The sequence below is a fragment of the Mesoplodon densirostris genome, chromosome 4 (assembly GCF_025265405.1).
Source record: "Mesoplodon densirostris isolate mMesDen1 chromosome 4, mMesDen1 primary haplotype, whole genome shotgun sequence".
Taxonomy (NCBI): Eukaryota; Metazoa; Chordata; class Mammalia; order Artiodactyla; family Ziphiidae; genus Mesoplodon; species Mesoplodon densirostris.
The window spans coordinates 118,674,523-118,686,762 of NC_082664.1; the positions used below are offsets into that span (position 1 = coordinate 118,674,523).

Here is a 12,240-nt window from a genome sequence, read left to right on the forward strand (position 1 = left end):
AGCAAAGAGTTGCTGGGCCCCCGGGGTGTCTGTGTGTGACGTTTGTGAGCAGGCAGCCATGTGTGGCCTATGTGGGTGTGTGTCCCTCCTCCTGCCACTGCCGCTCCCTGCACCCACCCTCACCCCCGGCCACTGCCATCAGCCCCATCTCTTAGGTGCACTTGGAAACTCAGTCCTCTCCCAAAGGTGCTCACCTGGCCTCTCAGCCATGGCCGGGCTGGAGGGTGCTGACTGGGCGCAGTGTGGCTGCCTGCCTGTTTGCTAGGGCAGCTGCCCCTGTGTGGCCCTGGGCAAGCACCCGTGCCCCCTGCACCTAAGGGAGGGACGCCCCTGCCCACCCCACTGCCTACCCCACTGAGCACAGCTGATCTCAGGAGCTGACAGCCTTCCAGCCAGTTCGCAGCCCCAGGCCATTTGTGGGATAAATGATGAAATTTAATTGGCAAAGCATCTTAGGGTTTAAAGGCTTCTATGTATAGGCTTTGCCCTCTAGGAGCTGCTGATCCGTTGCGGAGGAGCAAGCGTGGGGCAAGGCCTAGAGAAGGCTACTTCTGAGTGGGCAAAGGGCACTGGGCTCTGGCCAGGGCACCCTACCCTGCTGTGTGAACGTGGGTGGGTGAGTCCTGGACCACTCTGGACCCTGCCTGCCCTTCCACACGGTTGTTCTGAGGTGAGAGGCCAGTGGGGAAGCTAGGAGCCGGCCTGGGGGAGGCAGGAGGGAGCCACTGGTTCTGGGAAGCTTCCTTGTTGTCTGCTGTAGGCCTGCCTGGGCAGACAGCAATCCTAGTTGGATTTGCTGTCCCAGAATTGGGGAGGGGTACACAAGCACCCATGTGGTGACCTGACAGGTCTCAAGGAAAGTGATGGTCTTGCACCCCCATACCTCCCTTCCCATCTCTCTCCAGGTTTGAGATGCCAACCCAGGCCCTCGGGGACAGGAAGACGCCCCCGAAGGACTCTGGCCCCATCCACCGCCCAGGCCAGGGGCCCCTTGGGAGGTGTCTAGCAGACATGCCTGCTTCATCTCCCCTCAGCCCCCCTCTTTCTGGGGCGCCCAGGGCCCTCTCCCAGTTGCTCCAGCCCTCAGGCTCCTCTACCTTGGGAACAGCTCAGGCTGGCCCATTTCAGACTTTGGAGGCCTGAAAACCAGCCAGTCCCCACCTGGGAGGGTCACAAGCCTTGGGCTTGGGAGAGGGGAGAGGTCACAGCCTCAGAAATCCAGGGTGAAGATGGGGGAGCTGAGGGGAAGTGGTGGATCTAATGTGGGATTTGAAGGCCAGAGACCTATGATGATGATGATGATGATGATGATGATTGGAAAAACCCTAACAGAGGACTTTTTTGGTGTGCCGGCATTATTCTAAGTACTTTACATATAAAAATTAATTTAACCTCACCACAACCTGTTGAGGTAGGTCCTGTTATTGTTCCCATTGTGCAGATGGAAAAGACAGACGCACAAGGAGGTTCTGTAATTTGCTCAAGGTCACAAAGAGGTTCTGAAACTTGCTCAAGGTCACAAAGCTAGCATGATATGAACTCAAACATGAACTTGTTTAATCTTCACAACAATCCTATTAGGTTGGTACTATTATCCTCATTTTAAAGATTAGATAACTGGGGCATAGAGAGGTGATGCAACTTGGCCCAAATCACACAGCCGTAAGTAGCAGAGCTGGAATTAGTCCTGAGGCAGTTAGACCACAGGTTGTCCTGACCACTCATATACTGCCTCTCTCTGATTCAAGTTCAAGGGCTGCTGAGCTGCATGATCGTGGGCAAGTGGCTTTATGCCTTGGGGCCTTAAACTCCTCATTTAGAAAAGGGAATGGCAGCTTCTATACTGCTCTCATAGGGCTGGGGGCAGAGAATTCAAGGAGAAGGAAGGGAAGAGAAATTTATATGGAGCACATAAACTAAATGTTTTTCAGAATGACCCCACCAACCCTCGCCACATACCCTGTGAGGGAAGTACCATTAGCCCCATTTTACTGATGAGGAAACTGAGGCTCCAAGCCATTAATTCACCTGCCAAAGGTCACTGAGCTTGTCTAACTCCAGAGGCATGATAACCCTAGAGACCATCACTCAGGTGAGGAAACGGAGGCCCAAGAGCATCAGCAACTTGTCCAAGGTCCCACAGCATCTCAGGGTTAGGGCCTAGGAAGAAGCCCAGACTCCTGACGGCAGCCACCTTCTCTCCCCAACATCATGCAAGGATAACATAGCCTCTCCATTCATGCTGCAGCCAGGTCAGGGACAGGTGAAGGTTTGCATTATTTCTGCCTCAGAAGAGGGAGAAGACTTAAAAACAAGCCCCCAGTACATCACAAACCAAGGTCTAGTGAGTTATTTATACCATGGACAGGCAAACTATAAATAAAAACACTTGCCCTTCTCTTGGCACTGACTGTCAAAGCCCTCTCTGCTCAACTGAATCTTGGCCAACCTCTTGCCAAAGCCCATTTTTTCCAACCTGGTATGTATACTAAGCTCAGTATCAAGAGGTGATGAACCCCTCTGGTCAGACACATACAGGTGGTGTGTTCTGCTCAGGAACAACTGATGCCATCACCTGACTGTGCATTCACGAGAAGCCCAAACTTGGGACGGCCCTGGCACCTCTGCAAATCTCTAAAGTGTGTCCCAAGGCAGAGGGTATAAAGGGCCCAGTGCATGCCCACAGGGTAGAACCAAAGGCCCATGTGCGGAGTCACAGAGGAGGCCTATTCAGTTCAGTACGAGGAATCAAATGGAAGATCAGACGGCTCAGGATAGAAGATGTACCTTGGTAGATAATGAGTGAGCAGGCTGTCATGAGAGGTATGCAAGCAGAGATCGTGGATCAGGGACACTGCAGGAAGACTCCTCTGGTGGGTCCACACCTCAGCGGCCCCTCTTAGCTCTGAGATACCCCCATCTTGCACCCCAGTAAAGGGAGTTGACATAGCCAGCCCCCCAACTGCATCTGCAACCCTGTGCTGGGCCAGACAGAGGAAGCATGCTGGCCGGGCCCCCACCCCCTCCTGGAGCCATGAGCCGGTTCTCTGCAGAGGGAAGCAGAGGAGGTGGCAGAGAGAGATTAATTCCCTGAAATGGGAAAAAATAGAAAAACACACACACACCACACACCCTAATAACACGTAATAAGAGGTTGGAGACAAGGAACAATGCCCTGGTAATGTCACCCTGGAGGCAATCAATTTGGGTGTCACATGAAATAGGCATAATTATTCCGCCAGCCCTGTCGCTCATCTCTAACCAGCTCCAGGGGCCCAGGCCCGGGCGGGAAAAGCGGTGTAGAATCAATTGTTGGTGCACCAGGCTGGCAGAGGGAGCCGCTCCAGATTAGCTTGCCAGCACCAGGTTTCTCAGCCCCTGAGGGTAGGCAGGGGCTTGAGGGCCTTGCAAATGCCCAGGAGCCACCTTGCTCAGCCATCCCTCACTTGCTCAGTGGGAAGGGAAATCAGGGACAACTCCCCAAGGAGGTGGGAAAGAAGGAGGAGCGAACATATATATGTTCATCATTGTTCATTCCCCAGGTCACCAAACTCTTAGCACTCACCAAGGCCAAGCCCCACACCAGGTGCCAGGGGTTTATCGGGGCCTGTGCATTATTAAAATAATGAAGCAAAGTCTCCTTCTACCTCCCAAGCTAGGACCACCCCTGCCCATCCTGTGGGTGAACACAGAGCCACTAGGATTCCTTTGGCTCTAAGTGTGCAGGGACTTAAGCTCTCCTTGCTCCTCCTTCATTTCCACTTCACTGGGGAGAACTCCCTGACTGCTCTTGCCTATCCCTGACCCACTTGCCCAGGGTTTATACAGCAGCACCTCAACACCTGAGGAAACTGAGGTGCAAAGGGAATGATTGCTTAGTGAGCACCCATTACACACTGGCTGCTGCTGCCTATCTCAACCTCCATTTCATACACCAGAAACTGTGAATTTTGGATATGCAAATCAAGGCCATAATATAAGATCATTTTACACTCATTCAATCATTAAAAGTCAAGATGTCTGAGCATACCGAGTGTAGGTGCAGGTGGGGAATAATGGGGATACTCATCTCCTGCTGGGGGAAGCATAAACGGTCCAACCAATTTGGAAAACACTGTAGCACATTTCCTAGTAAAGTTGAATATGAATATGACCTATGGCAATTCCGCTCCTAGCTGTGTGCCCCAGAGACGCCCTGCCTGTTGTCTTAGGGGAAGGGACAAGAAAGTTCACCGCAGCACTGTTTGTAAGAGTAAAAAGGGAAACAACTCACATTCCCGTTAATAGAAGAATAAATACACTGTTTTTGTTCAAACAGAACATTATGCATCAGTGAAAATGAATGAACTACATTTATCATTATTTGTAACAATATAGATGAAACTTAGGCATACGGTGTTGAAGAAAAAAGGCAAATTCCAGAGGACTGCACAGTTTCATGTTCCTTTTATAAAGTTCAAAACTAACTAAAACTGAACAATTTCTCTATATTAAAATGTGATTTTTAAAAGGCAAGGGAATACTAAATAGGTAATTTAGGGTAGTGGCTGCCAAGGGATGGGGTGAGAAGAAACACATGGGAAGATGCATGTCGTTATTAAAGTGCTAGTGTTCAGGTTAGGGAGTAGGGTCATGGTGTTCATTATATTAGTAGTCGTAGTAGTAGTAGTAATACTAACTACATTAATTAATTAACAGGCCATGCCTGGACCGGTGAGCAAGAGTCGTAGACCAGAGCTCAGGAAGAAGGCATTCTAGACTGAGCCCCGTGCTTGTAAGCTGGGGTCTTTGGGCAAGTTGTTCTAACTCTCTGGCTCTCAGTTTTCTCAGCTATAAAATCAAACCTCTGTACCACCTACAAGGCTAAGATTGAGAGCACATCACTGATACAAACTATGAGTAGCTAGCAGTTCTGGAGAGCTTACTGTGTACCAGGCACTGTGCTAACTGCCTTGCATACATGAACGCACTTAGTCTTCATAATGTCCCTCTGTTATCCTCACTTTATAGATAAGGAGACTGAGGTCCAAAAGATTAAGTTACTTGCCCACAGTCACAGAGCTAGGCAGTGTGGAGCTGAGATTTGAACCCAGGCATCTGGCTCCAGGTACCACACTCAACAACCTCACTATAAAATGACACTAAAGGAACTGAACACAGGAGGAGGGGACTGCTGTCAGAACAGCTCTACTGGGTCCACAGAGCCCAAGGATATTCATTCATTCAACACATAAATGAAGGTCAGCATCCTTCAAATGCATTTGGAAATGAACTTGCCTTCCCACTGTCTTTCTACAAAAAAACCGTCCCTGATTCTGGAATCCTGCTTTCTGTGTCTCTGCCAAATCTTTTACTGCCTCAAGAGATACCCAGTCTCTCTCTCTTCCTGGAGGACCCCTGACTGCCGCAGCCCCCAGGAGCAAATTCCATCCTTCTCTGAATACCAGTGTGTGCTACTGAATACCCTGCCTTGGCTCTCCCCAACCCCTGCCTGGGGCATCCTTGACACCACCTACCTCTGTCCATCCATTACAGGCTGAAGACACTGTGTTCCTTCCAGGTAGGTAGTTTTTGCTACTAGAATCAGATGCTCCCTGGTGCCTCCCAGCATATTTCCTATCCCCAAGGCCAGGCAGGGGAGCCCAGGGGATGGGTCCAGGATTGCCCCGGGTGTTCAAGGCAATCCATGGGGGCCATGGGAGGGCCTAGCCCAGAGCAGAGCAGGCAGCTTGGCCAGGATGTGTAGAATAAATGCATGAATGAATTGGCTGGTACAATATTAGGTGCAAACCAGGCACCATAGGTGCTTGGAGGAGGAGGGTCAGTGACGTGGAGCAGTCAGGGAGGCTTCCTAGAGGAGGGGCCAGGAGAAGAGAAGACCTTCTGGGTAGGTCTTCTTACAGCTAGACCAAGAGACCCCAGCCAGCAAAACCAAGGCTCTCACTCTGAAACCACCACCACCTACAGCCTCCCCTCCCTGGCCCTTCCCTAGTCCCACAGGACCCACTTCCTCAACCCTCCACCTGACACACTGCCTCATGCCTCCATGGGACGCTGTGCAAACCACTGCACTGCTTCATCTCTCAGCAGGCATGCATTTCTCCCACCCTCCGTACCCAATCATGATCCTCTCACCATTTGCTTTGGTGGCACGTGGAGAGCAGTACCAGATGAGCCATCTCTGGTACCAGGGATCCTGTCTGGCTTTATGCTGACCAACCCTCACAAGACTTTTTTTTCTTTTCTTTTTGATATCCCCCTGGAATTCTGGGTTTTAGAAAATAATATCTAGTATAGGAAAAATGGGTGCTCCAGGGCAGGGGATAGGGGAACTGATCCCTAGGAAGAAGACTACTGCAAGGGGTAAAGTGGTCTCTACAATGCCCTCAGCCCACAAGCCATGATACCTTAGTCTTGAGCATCCACCCATCCCCCCAAACCTGGCCCCTTGGATTCAGGACCCACTCTAACTCCAGGCACTGGGGAGCACTGCAGCCTTGACCAAGCCCTACCCAAGGCCCGTCTCACACATAAACTGGCAGGGAGTGGGAGAAGGGGCAGAGACAACGAGAATACCACAGGGGGCCCGCCCTCGCCTTTGCTAAGCCTCCCTCCAGGAGGGGCAGCTGGGTGCTGCCAGGAGCCCCTATCTGGGTTCCAAGGAGTTCTTGGCCTCTCCCTTCTGCCACCTAATCCCCTGTCTCCTGCCTCAGGCCATGGGGAGAAAGCAGGAAGGGCAGGCAAGCTGGCCCAGCAGACCAGGTGCTGGCATCTTCCCAGAGGTGTGACGACTCTGAGCCCCACCTGGCCCACACAAGGACAAAGGGTCTGGGAGCAGCCGACCCTCCCTTCCCTCACAGCACTCCTTGCTGGATGTGCGGAAGCCCCAGGCTCTCTGCCGCCTCAATGCCCCGGCTCATTGCTCCCTGGGCATGGGAGGCACCGGTGCTGAAGCCATTGGCATAACGAGCAGCAGGGCTGAGCCAGAGCCAGAGCTGGAGCCCGAACCGTGGGCCAGGTTGGGCTGCGCACCCTCCAGCTGCCCAAGCCGAGCAGAGGAGGACGGAGGAGGGCTGGGCTGGCAGGAAAGGGGCTTGCCCAGATGGTGCTGCCCCCACCTCAGGGCTTCCTGCACTCCCACCCCACCAGGGCAGAGCTGTTGCCATCCTCCCAGATGCCCCAACTCCCCCAGCCTGACCCCAGGACCTCTGAGAACAAAGAGGAGCTGGATGGAGCTGGGCTGGGACCCAGGGCAAGAGACAGGAGGGGACTGCCCACTGGGCCTGGCCCCACCCCTCCTCAAAGTGGGATCCACCTGGAGGTGCCTGGGGGAGCAGGAAGCCCACAGCCCACCTTGCAGAGGTGGGGGGCCGAGAAGGAGACCCCTTCTTCTCAGCCGGTTCCTACCTCCCACCAGCTCTGCTTCAGAATGAAAAGTGGGGCAGGGGGAAGTGAGAAGCCAGGGTTGAAGACAAAGGGGAGGCCCCCCAATGGTTCCTGGGTCCTCCTCCACCCCAATTCCCTCTCCTCCACTCTCCTAGCCCCTATTTCCCCTTTCCTCCCCCTCACTGGGCAGGAGCTGGAAAGGGGCCGCCCCTTGTTAAGGGAGTCAGGTGGCGCCCAGCCCCGTGCCTGTGGAGAAACCTGGTCCCTGACCTGCATCCACCGGCTTGGGGGTGCCTGGGGGTGTCTGGGGTCTATGGAGAGAGGTGACCAATGCTCAGAATGGGAGGTGGGACAGAGGACGAGCAGGACTGTGACCCCTCCCCAGCTCCGGGGGTCCCAGCTAGACAACCTGGAATTTGTTGGGTGGGAGGGACGGGAAAGAAGAAATCTTCATTTCTGAGGCTTGCGGGGGGGGGCGATCAGATCTGTGATACCCAAAGCGGGTCTGGGTGACGCTGGGGTGCCCCATAGCCCCAAGGTGGGCACAGCCCGGGCCGACGGCGGCCCCCAGGGGCGCTCGCCGTGGGGCTGCCCACTCGGGGCTGGGCCGCGGCCGCCGGGCTCACCTGCATTTCGGGCGCGCTGTCCGTCCGCTCCGCTCGGTCACCAATCGCATGTCTCCCCCGCCAGGGCCCCAGCCCCTGCCCAGCCCCTGCCCAGCCCCCTCCTTCGTCTCCTCCTCCTTGTCCGACACCTCCGCCCGGCAGTCCGCGCGCCCTCGCGGGGCTAGCCGTCCGTCTGTCTGCCCCACGCGGGCAGGAGCCAAGCCGGAGCCGGGGCCGGGGCAAGGGCCGGGGAGTGGGGAGGCGGGAGGCCGGCGCCCCGGCGGGCGGAGGGGCGGGTGCGCTCAGGACTAGCGACGCGGGCTCTACGAGCCTCGTTCTGCGCCCCGGGCCAGCCTGGAGCCGCCGCCGCCGCCGCCTCTGCCACTGGGGCCGGGGTCGAGGCCGGGCGCGCTCCGCAGCGGGGCCGGGGCCAGGGCTGAGGCCGGCGGGCAGCGGCCGCGCATGCTGCTCGGAGCCCCGCGTCGGGAGAGGAGCCGGAGCGGCGCGGGTGGGGACTCCGCGCGCTCCGGGGCCGGGGCCGGAACCGGGACCCGCCGCCGCCGCCTGTGCTGTCGCCGGCCGGCCGCCCGCTCCGGCTCCCGCGCCGGCTCCCGCCCGGGCTCCGCGCTCTGCCGCGGCGCGGGGAGGGAGCGCGAGGAGCGAGCCAGGGAGGGAGGAGGGAGGGAGCGAGAGAGCGAGCGAGCTAGCGGCGGGAGCCGGGCGGGGGAGGAGAAGGCGCGGCCGCAAAACCGAGGTGGTGGTGGGGGGGAAGTAAGGTGGAGGACTCGGCTCCTTTCAGCGAAGGGGGCGGAGAGGGAGGAACGCCCCAACCACCGCCCTGCACGGATGGGGCAGCGAAACTGACAAAGGGGCGCGGGCTAGGGGCGTGCCAGCCTTGCTCCGGGGCCGGCGCCTCCGAGCTCCAGCCCCGCACACGACCTCGCTCCTCCGAGTCCCAGGCCAGCGCGGCCTAGGGGAGTCCGGTCCGCGGTCCTCCCTGGGGCTGTGTGCCCACCCTCGCGTGTGGCCACTTGCGTGTACATGTGAGCGCGTGTGTTCACACGTGTTAACTGGGGTCATTGCACACTGCCATGTGGACCGACACACGCACGTGAACCGGCAAGGCTCCCCACCGACCAGGGTTGTTTGGAGGACGGCGTGGGAAGGGTGAGGCCTGGAGCCGCGGTCAAGCGCCTTGTCCCCTCTTCTCTGAATTGTCTGCGAATCCCTGGAGGGCCCACATCCTGGCGGCCTTGGAGCGAGGCAGGTAGAGAGGGAAGCTCCGGGGGACGCCGAAGAAGGTGCGCCAGCCCCGCGGCTCTACCCCAAGCGTGGTCTTGCGCCCTCTTTTGCAGCTTGGGTCCCCGCCCAGCCTGGCTTCCTGTCCAGCAGAGGGCAGCAGGCCGCTCTGGCCAGCTCTGGCCAGCTCTGGCCGCGGGCACTGCACCCAGAGACCAGCAGAGGGCAACGCAGAGCCTCCGTACTCGGCTCCCCAAGGGTCCAGGGGATCCTGAGTTGAGGCACATACTCAGATAGGCCCAGGGAATGGGACCTGTCCTCAGATCCACATCCCCCTTGACCTGCAGATACAGAGATTCGGCTGGTGGAGGTGTCTTGGCAAAGCCTGCAGAGTGGGCTACGACCCTTGGGACCTCACCTCCTTCCACTGTACACCCCCTTCCATCTCCTTGAAGCCAGATGCCCTTAAACACTAAGCTAGTTTGATTAGAATAACCATCAATGCTGACACCACCCCACATGCTTTCCCCTTCTCCACTGTTGGGAGTGCATCACATGAGCACATTAGGGGTAGGGGTCCCGGCAGGCAGAAAAGGAAGCTGAGGCTGGGGAGCACAGACGTGGGGGAGGAGACTGGCCCAAAGCCTTTCAGTCTCTGGGGCAGAAATGGGGAATCCTGCTCCCAGTGCCCTGACCCCCATGGAGCCTGTCTGACATTCACTGCAGTTACCTGGCTGGCATGGTGGGGCCGCCAGTCCCCCCCCATCCCCAACCCCAGCACCATCTTACTTCTCCACTGTTCAGCCCCACACACAGCCCAAAGAGTTGCACAGACCTTCTGTTCTAGCTCGACAGAGTTTGGGTACTTCTCAGTCTCACAGCCACACCACAGCTCTGAACAGTCATGCCTGGAGAACCATCTCCTGTCTCCTATGTCCATCCTCAGCCTAGGCCTAGCTGGAGCCCCCTCCTAGTAAGTAAGGATGCTGTGCTGTGCACTCTACATTCATCCTCCAGCGACCCTGGGAGAAGGCACTGTTGCTCCCCCTGTGACAGAGAGAAGGAACCCCAGGCTCAGAGAGGTTCTGTGATTTCCCTGTGGTCAAACAGCTAGTAAAGCCTGGAAAGGGAATTTGAATCGCCTTCCAGGGCCAATTCCAGCAGGGGGCAGGCTTGGTAGAGGGACTTATAAAAGCTGGGAGGGGAAGAGAGAAGGCGACACAGGAGTCCCCTTCGCTTCAATAGCCCAGCGCAGGCGGTTCCCCGGCCCCTCAACCCTGTGCCGTCTGGACCCCCATCCCAGGCTCCCCAGCTCCCCCACCCCGGCTGTTTGTGAGTTACCCGTGAGCTCCCGCCCTCCTGCGCCGCCTCCTCCCACCAGCCAGACAGGAATAGACGCTCTCTCGCTCCTGCGTAAAGGCTCCGCCAGGCACCCGGCGGGCGAGCAGACCCGCTGCGGGGCGGCGGCGGGGGCGGGGGCTATTCCTGGTGCGGCGGCTGACGCAGACACTGCACGGCCACGGCGTATCTCCGCCCCCGACTCACCTGCTCCCTGCCTCAGTGATCTCGACGGAGAAATGGGGGAGAGCCCACTGCTCCCACCCCCAACTCCCAGATGCTGGCTGAGGAAGTTGGCGTCCTGGGGTGAGGTCTTCTGGGGCCCACAATTGTCCCTCTGCACCTTGGAGGCAGCAGGGATGACCAAAGAGCTGTGTGTCTGGGAGGAATTGCCCCAGAGTCTTAGTTCTCCATGTGAACAGTATCCAAGCCATTTCCCCTTCCGTTTCTCTAAAAGAAATGACCCCTCCCAGCATCCCCTGTCTTATTTCACCAATGGAAACAATGGGGAAGGGAAGGCTTCGGGGAGGGAAGAATTTGGAGAAAAGGCCTTTTTGAGGGTCCAGCCTGGGCCTGGTGAGAGTGCAGGTCCCTGGCCTTGTCACCAGGGACCCCATGAAAGGGGAAGGGTGTCACTGGGGACAGGTATCTTTCCACTCCTGTCTGGTGGGGCGGTCCCCAACACAGCCCTCTCAGGGATCCCAGGGCCATGAAGAATGTGGAACATCAGAATGGCCCAGTCCAAGATTTCACTGGCACAACCTGGAGATCATAACCCTGGAGCTTCAGCTGAAGAATGTTCACCCACACCTCCAGGCCTTTATCCTTACTGGTCCACCTGCTCGGCCTTTCCTCTCCCTGGTTCCCACCTGTGCTTCAAGACCAAACTAAGACCATTTGCATCTATTCCTGTCTCTCCTCCTCAGGCTGAAATGCCCTTAGAGGCAAGGGCCCAATCTCCTCCCTCTCTGTCCTCAGACTAGGAGCTCCCAAGAGCAGGCCTGAGACAGCATGTTCCCGGCTTCAGGGTGAAAACTCAGCAAGTCCCAGTAAAGCAGGAACTGGTGGCTGCAAGGAGTCAGTCTGCTACAGCCTGAATGCTCACAGCAAAGCAGAGAAGCTGGGAATGGGTTTGTCAGGGGACTGTGGAGGAGGGGCAGGACCCTCCAACATTTATTTGGCTCTTACTGTAAGCCAGGTTCTAAGCTATACTTTACATACTTCATCCCACTTCAAGATTGAGATTGCTATCCCCATTGTACAGATGAAAAAACTGAGGCTCTGGGAGGGCTGGTGACTTGCCCAAGTTTACTCTGTGAAAGAGGTAGACCTGGGCTTTGAAGCTCTGTGTGTGCCTGATATCAGAGCACAAGCCCTGCTCTCCCCCACTGTGGGAGACTGAGGAGGCAGGGCCTAGTCCCCTGTGGCACAGGAAGGAATGGGTGGCACACACAGGCCTGCATGCATGCCTGCTTTGTGCTGGTCCTGCCCGCTTGCATCCCAGCAGCTCTTAGGGTTTTACAGTGATGATTATTTCTGAAAGCACTTGAAATTAATGACAGCTCTAAAATGGCTGGGACAGTGGAGTCATTGCTGAGACCTCTAATTAGCAAGAAAAACGGAGACCAGGAGCCAGGGAGGCAGGTGGGGGCTGGGCAAGTGGCACTGGGCA

General features: G+C 56.7%; 1 protein-coding gene across 2 annotated transcripts in view; it reads right to left on the reverse strand.

The window, feature by feature from the left end:
- The window catches only part of LINGO1 (leucine rich repeat and Ig domain containing 1), an 83,042-nt gene that overhangs the window by 9,285 nt on the left and 61,517 nt on the right, over nt 1–12,240 (reverse strand). Inside the window, exon 1 of one of the 2 annotated variants that reach the window (XM_060095143.1) lies at nt 8,013–8,361. The exons of the other annotated variant lie outside the window; for it this stretch is intronic. Within the exon in view, the coding sequence (XP_059951126.1) occupies nt 8,013–8,018 (6 nt within the window). The 5' untranslated portion in view covers nt 8,019–8,361. Of the gene's footprint in view, nt 1–8,012; nt 8,362–12,240 lie in introns of those variants that run through there. 2 annotated transcript variants of the gene reach the window in all.